The sequence below is a fragment of the Bos javanicus genome, chromosome 11 (genome assembly GCF_032452875.1).
Source record: "Bos javanicus breed banteng chromosome 11, ARS-OSU_banteng_1.0, whole genome shotgun sequence".
Classification (NCBI taxonomy): Eukaryota; Metazoa; Chordata; class Mammalia; order Artiodactyla; family Bovidae; genus Bos; species Bos javanicus.
Window position 1 is genome coordinate 96910048 of NC_083878.1, and position 23611 is coordinate 96933658.

At 46.7% G+C, this 23611-nt stretch overlaps 1 protein-coding gene across 7 annotated transcripts in view; it reads left to right on the plus strand.

Moving 5' to 3' along the window:
- Positions 1 to 23611, plus strand: part of MVB12B (multivesicular body subunit 12B) — a 208854-nt gene that overhangs the window by 55214 nt on the left and 130029 nt on the right. For all 7 annotated transcript variants that reach the window (XR_009739594.1, XR_009739595.1, XM_061433526.1 and 4 more), the window contains exons 3-4: positions 8482 to 8589; positions 13693 to 13789. Coding sequence is in view for 5 of the 7 variants with exons in the window: in XM_061433526.1 (XP_061289510.1) it covers positions 8482 to 8589; positions 13693 to 13789 (205 nt within the window). In the remaining 2 variants the exon portion in view is untranslated. The remainder of the gene's footprint in view (positions 1 to 8481; positions 8590 to 13692; positions 13790 to 23611) is intronic.

Below are 23611 nucleotides of genomic sequence, written 5' to 3' on the forward strand. Positions count from 1 at the left end.
ACCTCCTTGCAGTCCAAGGGACTCTCAAGAGTCTTCTCCAACACCACAGTTCAAAAGCATCAATTCTTCATTGCTCAGCTTTCTTCACAGTCCAACTCTCACATCCATACATGACTACTGGAAAAACCATAGCCTTGACTAGACGGACCTTTGTTGGCAAAGTAATGTCTCTGCTTTTGAATATGCTATCTAGGTTGGTCATAACTTTCCTTCCAAGGAGTAAACGTCTTTTAATTTCATGGCTGCAGTCACCATCTGCAGTGATTTTGGAGCCCAGAAAAATAAAGTCTGACACTGTTTCCCCATCTATCTGCCATAAAGTGATGGGACCAGATGCCATGATCTTAGTTTTCTGAATGTTGAGCTTTAAGCCAACTTTTTCACTCTCCTCTTTAACTTTCATCAAGAGGCTTTTTAGTTCCTCTTCACTTTCTGCCATAAGGGTGGTGTCATCTGCATATCTGAGGTTATTGATATTTCTCCCGGCAATCTGATTCCAGTTTGTGCTTCTTCCAGCCCAGCTTTTCTCATGATGTACTCTGCATAGGAGTTAAATAAGCAGGGTGACAATATACAGCCTTGACATACTCCTTTTCCTACTTGGAACCAGTCTGTTGTTCCATGTCCAGTTCTAACTGTTGCTTCTTGACCTGCATATAGGTTTCTCAAGAGGCAGGTCAGGTGGTCTCGTATTCCCATCTCCTTCAGAATTTTCCACAGTTTATTGTGATCCACACAGTCAAAGGCTTTGGCATAGTCAATAAAGAAGAAATAGATGTCTGCAGCATTCAGGGATGCCCTTTCTCTGTGGCACTGTTTTCAGTGGCCTGGGTGGTTCTTTGTGTCAGAGAGGCCTGCCCATGGCTTGTCAGCTGTCCCCAAGGCAGGGCCCAGAGGTGCCCTGGTTTTGACCCGGAAGGTGGACCGTCCTTCCCTGGGCTGTGTGTGGGTGCTCTGCTTACTGGATGCTGAGGGGGCAGAGCCAGAGGGCACAGAGCCCCACCTCTGCTCTGACCACGGAGTGACTTTGAGTTAGTTTATGGAAGTTCACCAAGCCTCATTTTCTCATCTGTAAACTGAGGGGGAAGTAGTGCCCCTTGCATCAGGTGATTGGGAGGATTCAGTGAGACTCTGCACAGAAGCTGCCTGGACCAGAGCCCCGACAACAGTGAGTACTCAGCCGGGATCCCTGCCCCTCTACCTGTCCTCAAACCAGGAGGCTTTCCTGCAGTTATGCTCAGGGGTTCCTTCCCGCGCCCCATGGGCTCTCTGGGCTTCCTGAACACACATTTCCTTCTGGGACTGCCTCGTGGTCATGCAGAATGTGACCTCTGAGCTGGAGCCCGAGAAGGAAAGAAGTCAGGGGCCTGGGCTGCATGAGCCAGAGGCTGAGCCCGGGCCGGGCAGGCAGCTGTACAAGGCCCTGGTGTGGTTCTGCCAGGCTTGGGGCCGCGGCTCCTCCACATGCTCCTGTTCCCTTGGGGGACTCGGCAGTGGAGAAGGCACTTGCAGCTTTGGACGCTGTCACACACTGGGACACACTAAGGAGATGACAGGAGCCGGGTCACGCTGTACCCGCAGGAGCATCCCTGTGGTCCTCGCAGTAATGGCTTCTCTCCAGGGAGTATCGCCTCCATCCTGTCTTCCATGAGACATCTCCCCAGCTCTCTTGAGTTTTTAAAATTAAAATTCACTTTTCTGTTTTTAACAAAGTGATGCCTACACAGTTAAATCAGAGAGTACTAAGGGACTTTTAATAAAGTATAGCCAGCCCGGCCCTGTCTCTGCCTGCTCTCCCTGTTTCGTTCCCCAGAGGCAGTTACTTTCAGCTCTTTTAGATTTTTTCGCTTCTGGTACTTCATCTCCATATCTCTAAGTAATGTGACTGTACTGTTTATTTCTTGATCGCCTATCCTGCACATGTAGTTTTCTCGTGTTCTCCGCCCATCAGGCAGTATCACAGTTTCGGAACATTAGTGGGCAGCGTTTATATATCATAACAAGGCAAACATTGGGTACCACTGGATCAAGTGATGCAGCAGGACTGGAGGTTCCTGTTCTTGGAATTAGTTCTTGGCTTGTCTCTTTCATTTACTTCCTTGTCTAGATGCCTACTGAGTTTTACATGAGAATTTAGTTTTTCCTTAAAGTTTTCAGGTTAGTTACTAAGTTATATTTTCACGCAGAGCTTCAGGCCTGTAAATGCTCGCACGTCTGTCCCTCGCCCATCCGCACCTCTTCCCAGGGTGCAGTCCACACTGCCCCCTCCCCCAGAGACGGCCCGCATTGCTCTTCTTTCCACGACCTGCTCTCCTTTCCCTCCATCCAGGCTGTCCCCGGGCTGTCTTGTGTGGGGCCTGTCCAGGAGCTCTAGGTTCCTCTGTATGATTCAGTCCCCAGTCATGCTGGCACATCCTCCCCTAGGCTCCCCAGAAAAGGCAGCGGGATGAACTTTGTGAGTCCTTGGATGTCTGCTAAGATCTTCTACCTTCATGCTTACTTGACGCTGGTTGAGGTGGAGAAATCCAGAAATCCTTGGAATTTTGAAGAGATTGTTCACGCCTTAGTTTTCAGTGTTGCTGAAGAGAAGTCGAGTGCATTCTGATTCTGTTCCTCTGTATGTGGCCTGTTACTTCTCTCTGGAAGTTTTAAGGGCGGTTTTTTCATCCCCAAATCAATGGGATTCTCCATGGCTGTGCTTTGGGGTGGACTTTTTTATTCACTGTGCTAGAACTCTCAGGATCTCCTTACTGTGGAAGCTCACTTTTTCTTATGTTTTTTATTTCCCTTTCTGGAATTTCATTGTTGGATACTATATTGATTCTTCAGTTTTCTTAGGGTTTTTTTTTTCCCATCTCTAGTTTCTCTCTTCACCTTTGTATTTTATCTTCTGGGAGATTTCTTCAATTTTCTCCTCCAATATGTTTTTTTTTTTAATGTTTAATTTTAGCTACAGGTTTTTATGTCTAAAGTCCATGTGTTGTCTTAAATTGTTCCTTTTAAAACGTTTTCCACAATATTCTATTCTCGTTTTAAAAAAAGTGAAAGTGTTAGTTGATCAGCTGTGTCCAACTCTTTGCAGCCCCATGGACTGTCCATGAAATTCTCCAGGCAATAATACTGGAGTGGGTGAGCCATTCCCTTCTGCAGGGGATCTTCGTGACTCAGGGGTCGAACCTGGGTCTCCGGCATTGCAGGCAGATTCTTTCCTGTCTGAGCCACCAGGGAAACCCAGTTCTTGCTTGGTGACTGTGTATCTTCACTTATTCCTCTGAAGATATTCATTACAGGTTTGGTTGTTAATTCTTTAGCTTTTGTTGTTTCCTCCTGTTTGCTGTGCTATCTTCAGGTTCCCTTTCTTCTAATAATTTGGACCCTGTTGTCATATTTGAGACTCCCCCAGTGCCTGGTAATTCTTTGTTGTCAGTTAAGAGCCAGGCCCTAGCTCCTAGGGTCGGAGCCCTGTGGTAGGGGTGCGGCCTGATGACTGGTGGGCTGCACAGCAGCTGGTGCACCAGGGAGCTGGCTCTTGTAACTGTAACCAGAGACCTCAGAGCCTGTGGGTGCTGGTCTTCTCTCTAGCACTCTTTAATTTCTCCAGAGACGCATCCTTCAATTTGCAACATTTAGGGGTACACCTGGCTCCCAAGGTTCCAAAAGCAGGAAGGAGGGTGGGCCTGGAAGGGACAGGGGAGGGCCCACCTTTCAGTCACTGTTCAGCTCAGTGTGCATATTTATTACCCTCTGCTCTGACTCTGGAGTTTTACTTCCTCCTTCACCTCCTTCCCCACCAAGCTGGTGTCCTGGAGCTCTGAGCCCTCCTGATCCCATCTCTGCAGAAAATACTTCTGAAGCAGAGTGGGGCTCTAGGAATCTTAATGGCTTTGTTCTGCCTGTCTCCAGTTCTAAACTCGCATCCCACCCATCTCCAGGCCCTCCACCCTCATCCCAATGGTGTCTGGGGCCCTGGGATATCTGTCCCCCCTCCTCTGCTACATCCTGGACCTTCCACTTCCCACGTCTCCACAGATCCGATGGCCTCTGCCTCGTGCTGTACTCCTCTCTTGCTCTTTATTTTAGTGGCTCTGTACTGTCTCCACCAGGTTGTCATTTTAGAAGAATGTTGGCGGGGAAGAGCGGTAAACCCAAGTGCCCTGTCTGTCACTGCCCACCTCTTCCTCCACAGAGGCAGCTCCTATACTGGGAAGATGGGAGAAGGAGAGGGAGGGTCTGAGTGTGTGAGTGTGTAAGAGGGGTATGTGTGTGTGTGTGTGTGTGTGTGCATGCACGTGTGAACCCCTACGACAGACACGCCCGGGGCACTGCAGCCGGCAGCAGCATTGGGCATCCTCTAGTCATTTTGGGAACAAGACAGGGTATAGATAAAACCAAAGGAATAAGTGGCCTCGCTGTTGAAATTGGGGTTTGACCTGTGAGTGGTGATTTTGAAGGGGACACATTCATTCAGCTCAAGGGATTAAGTCCTGGAAATTTCATTTTTTAAATTTGTATTACCTTACTCCAGCAGCTAGCGGGGTTTCTTGGTTTTTCACAGTTTGCTGCAGATCTACAGGCTGATTTGTCCGTTCACTCCTTCAGCCAGTTGTGGTTGAGCCCGTGTGTATCAGGCAGGATGCTGAGTACAGGGAATAAATGGCCATTGGACATCGTCCTCGGCTTGGCGAAGCTTTTGTCAGTGGCGGGGCAGTAGAGCCGGCAAAGGTTAATCACACAAGTACATAATCTGTGTTGAAGACCAGGTCTAGTCCCAGAGATGGGAAGGAACCCCAGGGACCAGAGGTTGGAGCTGAGCCCTCATGTGACAATGCAGGGCTTTTCAAATCCTGATGTAGTGTGTTGTAGCTATAAAAGCGTGTTTCACGTCGTCACGTTTGCGTAGACCTGTCAGTTGGCAGTGGCTTCATGGGATCGTCATGTTTACGTAGACCTGTCTGTTGGCGCTGGCTTCACGGGGTCATCACGTTTGCGTAGACCTGTCTGTTGGCGCTGCCTTCATGGGGTCGTCACGTTTGCGTAGACCTGTCTGTTGGCGCTGGCTTCATGCGGTCCCGGGTGAGCACTGAGGCAGGTCTCGTGCATTATCCCCTCTGTCCCCACAATGCCCTCAGGGGTGGGGTTTGCTTAAGCCTGGAGTGTCAGGTTGGGGTCTGCTGTACCTAGAGTCCTCTTCCTCCACCCACAGCCTGCCTCCCTGTCCCCCACTTCCCATCCTGGGACTCAAGACTGAGTTCACAGGGACAGAGTTTAGATGTGAACTTCTGTGGGGCACCCATGTAGCTACTGACCACATACTTACCTCATATGCTTGGTCACTTCAGTCATGTCCGACTCCTTGTGACCCTGTGGACTGTAGCCCGCCAGGCTCCTCTGTCCATGGTGTTCTGCAGGCAAGAACACTGGAGTGGGTTGCCATTTCCTTCTCCAGCTTACCTCGTAGCTAGTCTAGCTTGCCATGGGGAGAGTTTAGGTTGAGAACTTGCTCCAGGGAAGGCAAGCTGTGAAGGCCCAGCCTTGTTCCTCCAGGGACTTCCCTAGCCCTGCTGCTGAGCCAGATCTGGGCTCCCCACACCTCAAGCAGCATTGGAGGTGCATCCAGCCCAGGCTGTGGACCCCTGGCTGCAGGCACCTTTGTGTTCTGCACACCCACATCCACCCATGCACACGCATGTGCACACGCACACCCACACACACACGCTTCTCTCCCTCCTCTTCTGTCTCACTCTCACCTCCCTTCTCACTCCCCTTGGCTGGGGTTGGAGGGCGTTACACGTTTTCACTTCACCGCACGTGAGCTGTGGCTCAGGGCAGAGCTGGGCCATGGTGGACCTTGTTGAATGGGTATCAGGAGCAGGTTGGAGGCCTGTTAACTGCAGGGACAGAGGGAGGGAAGGGGGCCTCTGAGGAGGGAGCAGGCCTGCTCCTGCTTCCCTCTCCCCTCTTTGCATTCCTGCACCGGCCTCTTCGTCATACCAGGGTGTCTTCTCATTCAGAAAAGGGAAGATTCTAGCAGTGGGGTGAGAGAAGGGAATCCTCATTTTCAAACCCTGGAAACGATGGCCTTGAATGAGGGGGCACACCACCCCATGGTAGCCAGGAATACCCTCCTGAACCCCCAGGCTTTTCCGTGGAAGGCTGGAGGTACCACAGCCTTTGCATGTTCTGCAGACTCTCTGTTTTTTGTAAAAATTTATCAAAAATAATATTTATTATAGAGAAACTACATAGGTTCCCTTCTTTGTTTGTTCCTGTGGCATCTTGTCACATTTTAATGGTTCCAAAATTGCAATGCATCTGAGAAATTGGTTTCTGCAATTTGACATGATGTTTCTTTTTTTCCTAAAGGAGCGTTCTTTAAATCCACAGGTGATTCTCAAATGGCTACATCTTTGAACTGAGGAAATACAAGTACAGTTTGGGAAACAAAAATCTTTCAAACGTGGAACATGTGGGAGAAGACAAAGCATAAGGGATCCTTGGTGGTAGAAGTTGGGGCCACGGCCTCAAATCTCAGGTTTTCTGAGGAACTTTATGTGTGACCATTGTGGGGACAAGTGCGGACAAGGCCTGGTCTGTTCGGCCGTGTTTCTTTCTGTGGGAGTGACATACTTGAACCAGACTGTCCCTGAGATTGTCACCATACCATTCCTCCTTCAGATTTCAGGTCAAACATCTTTGCATATTCAGCACGAGGACCCTTCTTTTCCCGTATGGCATTTATGAACTTACCAATTGTTCGGTGTGAAAGCAAGCCCTTTTCTTTTGCCAGTTGGCCTTTGGTCTTTTCAGGAGCTCCCTCAGAGAACATGGACGTGGGGGCTCTGGGACCCTCCTGGAGGAGTCGGCCCCCACACTCCCGGCTTCGCACGTGACAGTCCGAGTCGTGTGGGCCTGCTGTGCAGTGTGGACACAGGACGGGGCAGAATCAGGGCAGTTTTGTGTAAAGAACAAAGGCGTTTTCAGCAGTTTGTGAGGACAGCCCAGAGCTTGTCAGATCAAGGAAGGCTTCCCATAGTCTTCCCCAGTGGCTCAGCTGGTAAAGAATCTGCCTGCCGATGCAGGAGACTCAAGAGATGTGGGTTCAATCCCTGGGTTGGGACAATTCCCCAGAGAAGGAAACGGCAACCCACCCCAGTATTCTTGCCTGGAAGATTCCATGGACAGAGGAGCCCGGCTGGCTACAGTCCATGCGGTCGCAAAGAATCAGACCCAACTGAGCACACATGCCTCCAACAGTCTAAGCCTCAGAAGGAGGAGCAGGGAGATTCCAGAGTGCACTTCAGGGGGCCGGCTGCAGAGGGCACTGCTCCCCAAAGGGGCCCTGCTCCCAGTCTTCCTGGAGTCCCGTTAGGGTGCAGCCAGGATGTGGATTCCTCTGACCTGTTAGGTGCTGAGGGAAGCAGCAGCACAGAGCCTGATTGTTCCTTAACGAGCATCGTGGAGAGAATGGGGAGAGCATGTCCCGGCCAGCCTTCCCCTCCTCTCCCGTCTCCTCGTGAGCTCTTCCCACTGATGGCCTTGGTCCCACGGCCCAGGGCCCAGGCCCTGTAAGACTCACATCAGGGCTGGCTTCATCCTTGAACGCGTCTTGAAACTAAAAGTGAAAAGTGCTAGTCCCTCAGTCATGTTCGACTCTTTGCAATCCCAGAGACTATAGCCTCCATGCTCGTATGTCTATGGAATTCTCCAGGCAAGAATACTGGAGTGGGTTGCCTTTCCCTTTTCCAGAGAACTTCCCAACCAAGGGATCGAACCCAGGTCTCCTGCATTGCAAGCAGATTCTTTACCATCTGAGCCCCCAGGGAAGCCCTTAGAGGGAAATTCCTACAGCCATATACGAGACTATGGCTCCTCAGTGAGACTAGAAACTAGCAGCTGAGTCTTTTTTTTTATTTTCCTATCACGCTGGTTTTCAACCTTGAATTCCACTCACAGAACTTGTGCTGAAAAGAAGCGGGGCAAGGCGAACCTCCCTGACGCCCTGCCCGCCCCCCGCGCCCAGTGATAGCAGCCCCTGGCCAGCCCAGTCAGCCCCGGGGCAGGAAGCTGTGCCAGGCGTCTGGCAGGCGGGCCCCTCTCAGGTGGCATTTCACGCCCCATTCTTCCCTCTGCGCCCTGTACCGTCCCCGGAGTGACTGGTAATGAGCACCGTAACGCGCTGACTTCTCCAGTCCCTTCTCGGTCCACGACAAACAGAAGTTCCTCTTTTCTCATTAGAAGCACTTTTGTCAGGGTGTCTTTAATCAATGACTTCCCCAGGGACAATATTTTTAGAAGTTGTATTTTTCACACTCTCCCTTGGCCCCTCTTGGAAAAATCTCTTCCCAGGGCCTGGTGAAGGGGACTAATGAGATGCTGCGCGAGTCCAGGCGGAGTTAACTGGCGCAGGCACGGAAGCCCCTCGCGCCCGCCCTCCGTGGCCCCTGCCTCACCTGTGTCCTCCTCCCCGTCTCTCTGGTGCAGGTCGCTCAGACAGCAGATGGTGTGGACGCTGACCTCTGGAAAGACGGCTTATTTAAATCCAAGGTTACCCGATACCTGTGCTTCACGAGATCCTTTTCCAAAGAAAATGTAAGTCTAGCTTTCCGTTTGCTAAGTGAGCACAAGTCATTTCCATTCGTGTTTGAAAATTTCCTCACTTTTTTGGTGGTGGTTTGTTTTCATTGCTGTGTTAATTTATTGGTGGTTTTAAGTAAACAGGGTAGGATCAGCAGCCACCACTGGGTTTCATTTATTAACAGTATTATTAACCACATACCCAAGTGTGCCGTGAGTTCCATTAAAACCTGTTTTCCAAAGGAAACACGGAAAAGATTTCTCTCACAGCTCTCATCCTGCCTGCCTTTCATCGAGTAACAAATTGCAGGGTAGTATGATGGGAACATAGCCAGAAGATGCCCCACGGTCACCCCTGCCCGAGACTTTCTCCCCAGGTCTCTCTGCCACGTGACCTTTCATTGTTTCTGCAGGTAGGTATCCACCACACATGCAGATTACTTTTACTGTGTTGTTTTTAATACTTAAGCCCATAAATTAGGAAAGTTTAAAGGCACCTACTAAAGGTGTTCTAATAGGTGGTTTAGAAAAAAGAGAAGTGGCTCTTGTGAGTCTCCTTTCCATGTGAGGCCTGTCCTGGGCACTCTGCAAATATGCTGCCTCCATCCTCAGACTCTTAAAGTAATAGCTCCTGAGATCAGGGAGTTTATGTGCTTGTCTAAGGACACCTGTCTTCCCTAACCCTAATAGGGAGCAGTCAGATTTTCAATTTTAGGGGTGCCATTTTATTTTGGGCCTAAATGCAAAACAAAAATCAGATGGGAAATATTTTTATTGTTTTTTTATTGTTTTTATAAATCTTATGGCAACAATAAAATATGTTCATAAGTGATTTAAAAAATAATCAGGTTCAAGCATCCCCATTCAGAAGCCTGGAAGGGAAAAGATCACCGTCTTTCTCTCTGTCACAAGCCCACAGCCCCATGGTCCCGTCACAGTCCTCATGCGTCCCTGAAGCATTTTCTGGCTGTGGCTCGTCACATGGATCTGTGGTCCACACTCTTGTCCAGCAGCTGTTCCCATTTGTTGATAAGTGTTTGTTAGGAAAATGATTTCTAACATACTCAGGGAAGACTCGTTGCTCTCATTTTTTCCCACTCATGATGCGAGTAATAAATACTCACTGTAAAGGACAGAGCTCCTGATGGAGGAGGGAAGTTCCTGGCAGCTGGGCCCGCGGTGGGTCTGAGCAGGACCTTCAGGTCACAGAGCAACGAGGAGACCCCAGGGGCAGGTCTGAATCCTGTCACAGAGCAGCGAGGAGACCCCAGGGGCAGGTCTGAATCCGGTCACAGAGCAGCGAGGAGACCCCAGGGGCAGGTCTGAGGTCGGGTCACGGTGCAGCGAGGAGACCCCAGGGGCAGGTCTGAATCCGGTCACAGAGCAGCGAGGAGACGCCAGGGGCAGGTCTGAATCCGGTCACAGAGCAGCGAGGAGACCCCAGGGGCGGGTCTGACGGCCGGTTACCTTTCCAGATGTCAGGCCTGTGACTTTGGGCAGTGCCCCTGGCTCCATCCCTCCATCCTGCGTCCATAAACACCTATGGTGCTCTCTCGTCCCCTTTGTCCTTGGAGGTTACCTATACCCTCTTTGAAACCATGCATATTCTTAGCGTTTGTCACCTCTGTTCTGCTGCTGGCTGCCCCTTTCCGCGGGAAGTCCGCGTGTTCACTGCGCGCAGGGCTGCGCGACCACCTCCTGAGGCTTGAGCAGCGCGTGTCCACACCCGTACTCTGCCCAGTGGTTTCGCACGTTCACTCCTGACCTGCACTCAGCCTCAGCCCCTCCTGCTGAAGAGGAGTCCGCAGCTGCAGAGAACAGATGCTCTCATTGGCTGTTTTTGATTTCTGTTTTTGTTGCATTTCCTTGAAGGCTTATGGGGTGTCGGTACTCTCGGCCCAAAGAGCCCCTGATCCCTTGGAGTAGGGACACTAAAAAGTTAAAAAATGACAGAGAGGAGTCACTGGGGCTTGTTAATTTTAGTGTCATGGGTAAGTGGATGGTAGAAAATAGATCAATCTAATCATTTGTCAAACATTCAGGAGATGTGTGTTGAGTGCCTACTTTGTATCTCTTACTCTGTGAGGGCCAGGCAGGCATGGTGAGGTGCCTGTGGGAGAGGATGTAAGACGAGGACAAGGGCAGTGGGAGAATCCCCTGCCCCCCTTTTGAGGCAGTAAGGAAATTAGGTGCATTTTATTTTCAGAAAAAGAATGAATGGGTCCTGTAGTGAGACACAGAGGGAAGGCAGTTCAAAGGGGTGGCAGGGGCCCCCTTGCCAGCTGAGGAGTAGAGCAGGAATGAGCCATATTTTAATGTGTTACAGCCGGTCTGTCCCAGTCCCGCTGTCAGAGCCAAGACTTTGCATGGCATAATTTTTTACAACTGCAAAGGAGGGATGTAGAATCTCAAGACTGGACGGATTCTTAATTAGGCGACTTGAGACTCCCTGTGTAGGAGTTTGGGGAGACTCCTCTGGAACCTGAATTCCTTTCCCCCAATAATGCTGTTAACACAGAATCCTGGCTTTGGAGTGACATTGCTTCCTGGGGAAGGATCGAGATTAATTGCACTTTTCATGCCCTGTACTTTCTGCATTACCTGTAATAATAATGTACATAGATTAGGTAGGGAGGATATTAAACAGAAGGATTTATGAACATTTGAATATTAAGTTGGTTATCTGTGGCTACCTTAAATGCAAGGTTGTCAAAAATAATTACAGTATACTAGCAAATACTGGCTACCAGAGACAATATAAATACCCTGAGTCAGTGCATATTGGGCTTTTGGCATGAATCATTTGCTCAACAAGGATTGGGAATACGTTCTTCATATTTATGAGGAGGAAATGAAAGAGAGCACAGGATGGGGGAAGGGAGAGGAACAGGCAAAATTAATGGTGTCGCAGACCTACTGTATTAAACCCGGTGCAGCGGCAGCCCAGGGCGCCGAGGGACCTCACTTGGGCTGCAGGAAGCTCTGACAGTGCAGCCTCCCATTCCATGTGCACTGGAGGGGGGTCTTCATGCCTCTTTTAATGGCTGCACCACTGATGTCCTGGCTTTATGATCAGGGACGTTCGTAGAGTGTGGAGGGTGAGGTCGCTAAGTGGTTTGCAGTTGACTTCTGTTAAAACCCAACTTGTCAGATAGAAGACGTTGGAGAAGGATATTGATGAACGCCCATCCATCTACAGGGCAGGGAAACATACCCAGCTGTTAATTTCTCAATGCAGAAAGCAGTGATGACATGGAAAAGCAACTGCCATGAAAAAAAAAAAAATGTATGATAGATTAGATCAGACGATTCTGAAAGCAGCTGATGTTTGCGAGTTGGGTTAATGGTTCCAACCCTTCCTCCACGGTCAGAGATTTATTCCATGTAGGGTTCCGCTCTCCACTTGCTGTGCTGGCCTGTGCGTTGTTTTCCTAGACCCAGCTACCTGAAATGTAATCATTTTAAATCCTCCTCAAATACCAGCTTTTGAGAGAGATGGCTTTCTGACCACAGTGCCGAGAAAACACTGGTCATAGTTTACACTCGACACTTTGACCTTCATGGCTAAATTTCAGGAATTTATTTCATTTGTGTACTTTTGGTTTATAATGCACTTATTAACTATACTTTTAATATTTTTGTTGGCATTATTTAGATTTGTCGTCCAAGCAAGTCCATTTTGATTTCAGATTCTGAGTGGCCCGTCTGGTTGAAAATGTACCCCAGAATAGTAATTTATTCAGCAGTAATTATTGAGTACCTACTGTTTGCCAAGATCTATGCTAGGCTTGGATGTATAGTAGTAGCAGAGATGGTTTTGGTCCTCGTGGTTCTTAAACCCTGGTGGGGAAGCAGATACTACATAAAAACCTCACAAAGAAGATACTACCTAAAAACCTCACAAACATGCCATTAGAAATTTATACGAAGGAAAGTTGAGTGTGCCAAGAGAGAACAAAGCATAGAGTATAGATGATAGGAGTTCCCTGCTTGGTTTTCAGTGATGGTGTTGGCACTGGGCAGGACGGGCGGGGCCGCAGAGACTGAGGGCCACACCCTTCTCTGACCAGGCCAGGCTTGACTCCAGAGGAACTGCTGTGCAGGGCAAGGTGGTGGGGTCGTCTAGGAATGCAGAACAAGTAAACCACGTGTGTGCTTATGGGGGCTTAGGCATTTCTGGAAGATGGGCATGCCAAGTGCGTTGTTAGCATCCTAACAGGAGAGATTTGGGATGGGAAGGCATCATTCTTTTTCTAACTGGCTCTAACTAGAGAGAGGGGGAGCTAAGTTGTAAATGACTCTGAAAATGTTAATGAAACCTCCGAGGTGGCCCCACTTTGTTTAAGTTGTAGGGTAGATCTCTCTAGAGCTTGTTTCCAACTTGAAATTCGGGCTGCAAGTGCCAGGGCATTTGCAAAGAATTCTCTCTTGCAATTATAGGACTGCATGCCATCTTCGAAGATATTTTTGCTCTGGTTACAGCAAACTGTGCACCGTGGACCCTGTGCACCACCACTAAGTAGAAGCTTTAAGAGACCCCTGTGCACATCATTTTGGAAGATGTGTAATATTAGGCAGCAGGGCTTTCCCACTCTGTGTGAGTTTACGATTTGTGGAGTTTTACAGAACATATCTAGCCACTGAAATGCGTGTCAATATGCAGAGACCAGTGATCACTGGGGAGTGTGGTTGATTCTCTGTTAGAGATGTAGCTCCCCTGCCTCCCGGTGCAACAGCCACCCCGGGAATGTGCTCTTCTAAACCTGCTGCCCCGAGAGCTGATGCTCAGGGCTAAGGGACCACATGGCCCCGGGACGTGGGTGCACAGCTGCTCTCTGCTCAGTTACATCTCGGGCATCTCCTGAGCCACTCATTCTGCTAACCAAGGCCACGTCTGAGTGAGTGGCCTTGAGGTTCTGCAGACGAAATCCTTTTCTGGGGGCCACCAGAGTCCCTGTGTAGCCGCTGGGGATCATTAACTGGCACCTACTCTAATTAACCTGCTGTCGTAAAGCTGCATGAGTCATTGTGTTAAATATGCCTTTTGAAGCCAGAATGGCAGACCCACCACAGGCGTGTTCAGATTAATCGTCTATATCTCTTTTCTTTCTTCCCAAGAGCCATTTAGGGAACGTGTTAGTGGACATGAAGCTCATCGACATCAAGGACACTCTGCCTGTCGGCTTCATCCCGATTCAGGAGACGGTGGACACACGTGAGTCACCCCTGGCCCTCCTCACCACAGTGAGCGTTTTCTTCCTCCAGGTGTATGTGTAGACATTTTTATGTGCGGTTTGCTTCAGAAACATTTTAGGCGGCCTTACTGCATGCCCACAAATAAACCCTGCTGCTTCTGACATGTGTCTGACTTGGCTCTCCTTTGGCATGTTCTGGGTAGGGGCGTGAAAGTGAGCAGAACTCACTCTTTTCTCTGAGATTGGGGCTCCCCACTGGATCAGTTCACTCTGGAAACCGGTTGTAGTTTGTCCTTAGCCCATCCTCCAGCAATGCTGAAGCCAAGCTTCGCACAAGACCCAGAAGCAAAAGGAAAAAAAACCAACAAGTGCCCTGATAACCCCCACTTTTGGTTCTTGGAGCGTACAGGAAAAGTCAGAACCAGAAAGACTGCAAGTTAGAGTCCTCAGGATCTGAAATTGAGGGAAGACCCTGAGCCACATGGAGCAGGAGTGAGTGGCTGACACGTCAGAAGCTTCTTCAGGATCGCGTGGCAGTTTGAGGTTCTTGTCGAGGCGTCAGTCATTAAACAGTGCTGGAAACCTCTGCGTGGCTGAGCCTCCTCAGTTTGATATACGGCGACTAACTTGCTTTATTTTATATTACTTAGGACCAGTGTTAGGATATCCACAAGAGTGATGTGGCAAATAAGAAACAAATCCAGAGAATCCTTCCTTTATCATACACGATCCATTATGAAACTTTGCATCTCACTTTTTGTCGCACATACTTTGTTTTTCCCATTTTAGACCTACTTTTTTTTGGGGGGGGGCTGTTTTCCTGCAAACGTTTCTTATAGATCAGACTTTCCATATCTACACGGACCCCACAGAGCTATTATTTTAATGAAACAAGTGGATTCCATGGGTAGCATACTTTTGTTAATGCTCTCTTCACTTTTGGACATGGGTCTACTTCTAGTTGTTTGTTATTAACATGTATTAGCAATAATTTCACAGCAGTCAGTATTTAGTATGTATTTACTATGTAGCCCCTGTCATGAATGTTCTACATACTTGATCCCATTTGATCTTCAGAAGACCCCTGAAGATAGGTACCTATTTGGAGATAGGTATTATTAATACATACCCATTTCACATATGAGAAAAATGAGGTGCATTAGCAACTTAAGGATTAAAGAGCTTATCCAAGGTTACACATCTAGAATGGAATGGAAAGAATACACGGAGGAACTATATAAGAAAGATCTTAATGAACTGGATTACCGTGACAGAGTGGTTAGTCACCCAGAGCCAGACATTCTGGAGTGTGAAGTCAAATGGGCTTTAAGAAGCACTGCTGTTAATAAAGCTAGTAGATGCAGTCAAATTCCAGCAGAACTACTCAGATCCCTAAAGGATGATGCCATCAAGGTTCTGCATTCATTATGTCAGCAAATCTGGAAGACCCAGCAGTGGCCACAGGACTGGAAAAGGTCAATCCTCATCCCAATTCCCAAGAAGGGTAGTACCAAAGAAATATGCTAACCATTGGACAATTGCACTCATCTCCCATGCTAGCAAGGTCATGCTTAAAATCTTGCATGCTTGGCTTCAGCATTATGCAAACCAAGAACTTCCAGATGTCCAAGCTGAGTTTAGAAAAGGAAGAGGAACTAGAGATCAAATTGCCAACATTGGCTGGATTATAGAGAAAGCAAGAGAATTTCAGAAAAATACCTATTTCTGTTTCATCAACTACACTAAAGCCTTTGACTGTGTGGATCATGACAAACTGTAGAAAGCTCTTAGAGAGATGGGAACACCAGACCATCTTACCTGTCTCTGGAGAAGCCTATATGCAGGTCAAGAAGCAACAGTTAGAAACCTGTATGGAACGACTGATTAGCTCAAGGTCGAGAAACGAGTACAACAGAGCTGTCTGCTGTCACCCTGTTTGTTTAACCTATACGCTGAGCACATCATGAGAAATGCCAGGCTGGATGAGTTACAAGCTAGAATCAAGATAGGCAGAAGAAACATCAACAACCTCAGATATGTGGATGATTCCACTGTAATGGCAGAAAGTGAAGAGGAACTAAAGAGCCTCTTGATGAGGGTAAAGCAGGAGAGTGAAAGAGCTGGCTTAAGACTAAATATTTTAAAAAAAAAAACAAAAAACCTAAGATCATGGACATCTAGCCCAATTGCTGCATGGCAAATAGAAGGGGGAAAAGTGGAAATAGTGGAACAGATTTCCTCTTCTTGGGATCCAAAATCACTGCGGATGGTGACTGCAGCCATAAAATCAGAAAACGATTGCTTCTTGGCAGGAAAGCAATGACAAACCTAGACAGTGCATTGAAAAGCAGAGACATTACTGTGCCAACAAACGTCCATATAGTCAAGGCTGTGGTCGTCCCAGTGCTCACATCAGGTTGTGAGAACTGAACTGTAAAGAAGGCAGAATGCCAAAGAATTGATGCCTTTGAACTGTGGTCCTAGAGAAGACTCCTGGGGCAGAAGGAGAAGTGGCTTCAGAGGACGAGATGGTTGGACAGCATCACCAGTGCAATGAACGTGAACTTGGGCAAACTCCAGGAGATGGTGAGGGACAGGGAGGCCTGGCGTGCTGCAGTCCATAGGGTCACAAAGAGTTGGACACGATGAGGTGACTGAACAACAACAACAGCAACACATCTAGAAGTAGGGAGATAACTAGATTACACACAGAAGCGTGACTCCCCACACTTTTAACCACAATGCCACCTGAAAAAGCATGTGTTGAAGCACCTTTTACTGATTTTATATATTGATATATTTGAGTTTGGGGATAACAGCTTTATTGAGGTATAACTCACATACCATACAATTTACCCATTTAAAGTTGCAGCCCAATGGTTCTTAGTATATTCACAGAGTTGTGTAACCATCAACACAATCAGTTTTAGACATTTCATTACCCCCAAAGAAATTGCATACCTACTAGTAATCACTCTCCTTTTCTCCCTAGTCCTCACCTGTCTACCCTCTACCAGCCCAGCCATAGGCAACCACTAATCTTCTTGCTGCATAGATTTGCCTATTCTAAACGTTTCATGTAAGTGAAATCATATCACCTGTAGTCTTTTGTGTCTGGCTCCCTTCACTTAGTATAAGTTTTCAAGGTAGGTTCGTGTTGTAGCACGTCAATACTCCATTCTTTTTTGTTGCCAAGTAATTTATATGCAGAGTACATCATGAGAAACGCTGGGCTGGAAGAAGCACAAGCTGGAATCAAGACTGCCAGGAGAAATATCAATAACCTCAGATATGCAGATGACACCACCCTTATGGCAGAAAGTGAAGAGGAACTAAAAAGCCTCTTGATGAAAGTGAAAGAGGAGAGTGCAAAAGTTGGCTTAAAGCTCAACATTCAGAAAATGAAGATCATGGCATCTGGTCTCATCACTGCATGGGAAATACTTGGGGAAACAGTGTCAGACTTTATTTTTCTGGGCTCCAAAATCACTGCAGATGGTGATTGCAGCCATGAAATTAAAAGACCCTTACTCCTTGGAAGGAAAGTTATGACCAACCTAGATAGCATATTCAAAAGCAGAGACATTACTTTGCCAACAAAGGTCCATCTAGTCAAGGCTATGATTTTTCCAGTAGTCATGTATGGATGTGAGAGTTGGACTGTGAAGAAAGCTGAGCGCGAAGAATTGATGCTTTTGAACTATGGTGTTGGAGAAGACTCTTAAGACTCCTTGGACTGCAAGGAGATCCAACCAGTCCATTCTAAAGGAGATCAGTCCTGGGTATTCTTTGGAAGGAATGATACTAAAGCTGAAACTCCAGTACTTTGGCCAGCTCATGCAAAGAGTTGACTCATTGGAAAAGACTCTGATGCTGGGAGGGATTGGGGACAGGAGATGATGGGGATGACGAAGGATGAGATGGCTGGATGGCATCGATGGATGTGAGTTTAAGTGAACTCCAGGGGTTGGTGATGGACAGGGAGGCCTGGTGTGCTGCAGTTCATGGAGTTGCAAAGAGTCGGACACGACTGAGCGACTGAACTGAACTGAACTGAATACTCCATTATATGGATATAGCATTTTGCGTAGCCATTCAGTTGATGGATATTTGGGTTGTTTCATTTGGGTTATTGTGAATAATGGTGCCCTGAACACTGGATGCACAGGCTTTTGTGTGGGCATATGTTTGCACTGCTCTTGGGTATACACCTAGGTATGGAGTTGCTAGGTCATATAGTAACTCTATATTTAACTTTTTAAGGAACTGCCAAACTGTCCTTCAAAGGAGCTATACCCTTTCGCATTCCATCCAGCAGGGTTTGAAGGTTCTAGTTTCTCCACATCTTCACCAGCGTTGGTTATCATCTTTCTTTTTAATTCTGACCGTCTTAGTGGGGATGCAGTGGTCTCTCATGGTGGTTTTGGTTTGTGTTTCCCTTGTGGCTAGTGATGGTGAACAGTTTTTCATGTGCTTATTATCCATTGGTATATTTTCTCTAGAGAAATGGCTGTTCTAATTCTTTGCCTGTTTAAGATTGGTTTTTCTTTTTATGATTGAGTTATAAGAATGTTTCCATATATTCTAGATGTAAGTCCTTTATCAGTTACACGATCGGAAAAAAATATCTCCCATTCTGTGGGTTTTCATTTCATTTTCTTTATTTAAATCGAAGTAGAGTTGACATACATTCATTTCATTTTCTTAATACTGTCCTTTGAAACAGAAAAGTTTTCTATTTTGATGAAGTTCCATTTATCTTTTTTCTTTGTTGTTCATGCTTCTGGAGTCATACTTAAGAAACCATTGCAAATCCAAGGTCACCAAGATTTATGCCAATGTTTTCTTCTAAGAGTTTTATAGTTTTATCTCTTTCACTTAGGTTTTTGATCCATTTTGAGTTAATGCTTGTGAACTGTTCAAGATAGGAGTTCAAATTTATTCTTTAAAAAAATTTTTTTTTGTTGAAGTATAGCAGCCATGAAATTAAAAGACGCTTACTCCTTAGAAGGAAAGTTACAACCAACCTAGATAGCATCTTCAAAAGCAGAGACATTACTTTGCCAACAAAGGTTCGTCTAGTCAAGGCTATGGTTTTTCCTGTGGTCATGTATGGATGTGAGAGTTGGACTGTGAAGAAGGCTGAGTGCCGAAGAATTGATGCTTTTGAAGTGTGGTGTTGGAGAAGACTCTTGAGAGTCCCTTGGACTGCAAGGAGATCCAGCCAGTCCATTCTGAAGATCAGCCCTGGGATTTCTTTGGAAGGAATGATGCTAAAGCTGAAACTCCAGTACTTTGGCCACCTCATGCGAAGAGTTGACTCATTGGAAAAGACTCTGATGCTGGGAGGGATTAGGGGCAGGAGGAGAAGGGGACGACAGAGGATGAGATGGCTGGATGGCATCACTGACTCGATGGACATGAGTTTGGGTGAACTCCGGGAGTTGGTGATGGACAGGGAGGCCTGGCGTGCTGTGATTCACGGGGTCGCAAAGAGTCGGACACGACTAAGCGACTGATCTGATCTGACCTGATCTGATAGTTGATATACAATAGATTTATTCTTTTTTCAAGAATCATTTGTTGAAGAGACTATCCTTTCCCTCACTGAATTGTCTTAGTATCCTTGCTGAATATCAGTTGACTGTAAATGTGAAGGTTTGTTTCTAGACTCTGAGTTCTTTTCCTATGATCCGTAGGTCTTGCCTTAGTCCAAAACCACAGTCTTGATTACTGGAGTTCTGTAGCAGGTTTTGAAACCAAGAATCCTCCACCTTTGTTCTTCTTTTTCAAGCTATTTTGGTTGTTCTGGGTCCCTCAAACTACCACACCAATTCTAAAATTAGTCAATTTCTACAAAGAAACTATCTGGGATTTTGATAAGGAATGGTGTTGAATCTGCAGGTCAGTTTGAATATGTATAGATTTTGAATGATTTTCTTGTGATAAGTTTACAAGTACTTGAGGTTACTGGGTCCTGGTCCTCTACACCTGTCCCCGGCCTTCCTCTGCAAGCATCTTCCTCATCTTCAGGCACCAGTGCTTGACCCAGACGAAGCCACTCACTGTGCCCTCTTGTGCATCTTTCTTTTCGTTCTTTTTAAAAAGCTCCCTTCTGTCTGTCTATTTATGGCTGTGCTGGGTCTTTGTTGCAGCTCGTGGGCTTTCTCTGGTTGAGGCAAGTGGGCTTTCTCTAGTTGTGGTGGCTTCTCTTCTTCAGGGCACATGGGCTTCAGTAGTTGTGGCACGTGGGTTCTGTAGTTGCAGTTCCACGCTCTGGTGCACAGGCTTAGTTGTCCTGCGACTTGTGGAATCTTCCCAGACCAGAGCTTGAACCCATGCCCCCTGTGCTGGCAGGCAGGTTTTTAACCCCTGGACCGCGAGGGAAGTCCATTCGTGCTCCTTTTTTCCCTGACTCCACGGATCTGCTTTGTTGTTTTCCCTGCTTGAGATGCCCTTTCTCTCAACTCCGAATGTCACACCCCATGTCTTTGTAGGGTGAGCTCTGATCTAGATGCAAGTGTAAAGCAGGCTCTCTCCTCTCCTCAGTCAGCTACTGTGGGTGCATGTCTCCTGCAGGCTCTGCAGACTTGGCTTTGGGATACAGACATGAGCCTAGGGAAAGAACCCACAAGGGGCTTAGTCCAGAGGGTGACTATAATCACCTGGTCAGGAGCCCTGTCTGCTCTCTACTACTCTTCAGCTGCTTGACACAGCACACGTTTGTTGAAGGGCGGGAGGAAAGTAGGCAAATGTAAAGAACAGTGGTGGAAAGCCCATACGATTCTGGTCCTGAATGCCCATCATTCCCTCTGTTAGCACAGACTGCACTTGGCATAGTGGGAGGAACTTGGACTCTGGAGTCAATCTCGCCTAATGTGGAGTCTGGCTCTACCACTTACAAATGAGGGACCCTGGGCAAATGACTTCACCTTCCTGGGCCTCAGTTTCCTCATCTGTAAAATGGGGCAGCACTGTCCACCTCATAATGTTGTTCTTAGCTTACATTATAGCCATTTACATGTTTTCTTCATGTCTTTGCTACTTACCTCTTTCTTGAAGGGCAAGATCTGTGTTTGATTCACCTTTGAATCACGTAAGATACCTGCCATACACAGCTCTGAGGATAAGCTCAGTAAAGATAGGCTTTATTACCCTCTGTTGTCAAATTAACTTCCAGAACACCAGTTCACGTTGCCCCTGATGATACCGACTTGTACCTTTTTTCCACAGGCCTGCCAGCATAGGCTTTATATTTTTAATTTAGCTTTACTATTCTCATTTTATTTAATTTTTACTTATTATTTATTAGCAATACTGAACATCTTCAGAAGTTTTTGCTTGCTCCTTTTGCTTACACTTATATGGTCTGCTTAAGAAATAAAATTGACTTGTATTAATTTCCTACTTCTCCCCGTGTTTTTCTTAGTTTTAAAATTTGCATTGTCATTTGTTTTTGACAGCTAAGTGGCTTAAAATGTCTTGCTATTGATTTACTATAGAGTCAAGGGATTTCTCGTTCTGCATTTTCCTCAATTTGTTGAATCCGTTCAGTGAGGAGGCCCAGGACTGAGTCCTGGTCCAGCTACTGTGCAGCCACATGATCCTGGGAAGTCGCCCCGGTGACTGGGGGTGTGTTGGTCACTACCCACATGGCAGAGTGAGGTTGGGTCCTCGTGTCTCCAACAGGTGTCGTATCCCACAAGGAAGGATGACCGTAGAGTCACCTATTCATTTAGGGTCATCCAATCTGTGGTCAGCTCCGGGACATTTGAGAGCATTTAAGATCCTGATTTTTTTTTTTAATCAGCCAGCAAATGAGACTCCTGTAATTAATTTAATATACGTTTTGTTGCAATCCATATAGCACTTAAAAACTGGAAGACTGTTTGTTTTAGTAAAGTGCTGTGTCCTTTCTCTGTGTTCATTAGCATGACTGAACACATTTCTATTGACTCTGTATAATATGTTTACTTAAAGTCAGGCCTGTTTAAGCATGTGTAATTAGCGGCTCCATCTCTTACCCCCAGTTTGCTGTAAATGGAAGAATGGAGTGAAGAGCAGCTGGCAAAGCAAGTACATAAAATACCTGCATCTTTGTTTACTTTGAGGAAAGGTCTCACCTCCTTCACACTTTCAAAGGCCTGAGTTTACTGGCTAATAGTTTTTAAAGCTGCAGGGTTGCTGTGAACGGTGTCCCCGCAGGAACCCCTCCTGGCTTGTTGGATCCGTGTTTGGGGTCTAGATTCAGTTTCCAGTATTATTATTCAGAGCTGGTATGTCTGATCAAGCGCTCCATTTCCTCTCCTAGGAAAAGAATTCACAAAGTTTCTGAGTTTCCAGCTGGTAATCCCAAAACATCAGCACCTGATTCTCATCTTCCCTTGATAAAATCAAGACTAACAGCAACACAGCGCTCTCCTCTTGTGTCTTGCTGTCCAATGTAAATATGCTTATTTCCTGCAACAGAACTGAAAGGCCTTGAAAAAATCAGTGCCAAACACTGACACAGATTGCATGCTCGAGGCTTCCTCACAGTATTAAGATGAGAGTGACCACGACTATTCTTTACTGATCACATTCTGCATGCCAGGCACCAGGCTAAGTGAAGCATACGTGTCATCACGTTTCATCCACCCCATGTCCCTACAGTGTCAGGCTTCATTAACTCCCTTTTAGTTGATGAAACCAAGGCTCAGAGAAGTTAAGTCCCTTGCCTAAGATTAGGGTGCTGGAAAATGATGGAGTTGGAATTTTAACCCAGATCTGTCCCACGTATTGAATGGCTGCAGTGATTGAAACTCATCCTGTGTGGTTTAAAAACCAAAACCATGTGGGTAGTCACCCCTTGTGGTTGTTAGGCAGCAACTCCTTACCCTAAGACTTGATAAATTAGAGAAAAGAATCACAGATGTGTCTGTCCTTTCCTGCACTAGAGCATGTTTCAGGGAGACCGAGTAGTTGAAGAATGAAAGATTTTTTTATAGAAAAATTCCAACTAATAAATGCAGAAGGAATGACAGTTAGAAAATCGCTATTTGACACCTTTAATGAAGTTATGGATCTAGGCACGGTCATCAGGGGATGAGAAGACCACCCAGAGCAGGGTGTTAGGGACTTTATAACCAGGGCAGCAGGCTGAGGGCACTAAAACCCACCGAGAGTGTCATCACATTTCATCCATCCCGTCACCATCAGATGTACATGCACCACCCGTGGAGTCCTCCTGCCTAGCTGTCTGACCTGAATAGAATCACACCTTTCACTCAGCCATGTTACAGGAGATACAGCGGGTGACCTGAGCTCTGCATCCTATGAGTGCCCTGAAGATGAAGGGTAGGTGGGGAGGTTACCACAGAGCAAAAGAGACATAACCACCGAATGCCATGCACAGACAGTGTTTGGATCTTGGTCCAGACGAACCGACAGCTAAATGACATTTTTTGCGATAATGGAGAAAACCTAAATGCAGACTACTTGGTGATATTAAAGAATCATTGTTTGTTAAGAATAATAACATCTTATTATTAAGATGGTTATGGTTAAATATATATATATATATATATTAGCCTACCCTGGATGCCTTCCAAGATATTGGTGGATGAAATGACATCGTGTTGGAGAGTCATTTTAAATCTCCGCAGAGCTGAAGAGAGTGGGGGAGAAGACGAGAGGGTTCCTCCATTGTTGACAGTATTGAATTGGGTTCATGGGAACACGTGGATTCAGCTTATTTCCTGTTCTCTCTATTGGAGGGAATGTTTGAAAATATCTGTAATAAAAAGTGAAAAAGAGAAGGCCCGTGTAGTGAAATGTGTTAACGCTGGGGGCGTCCGTGTGCT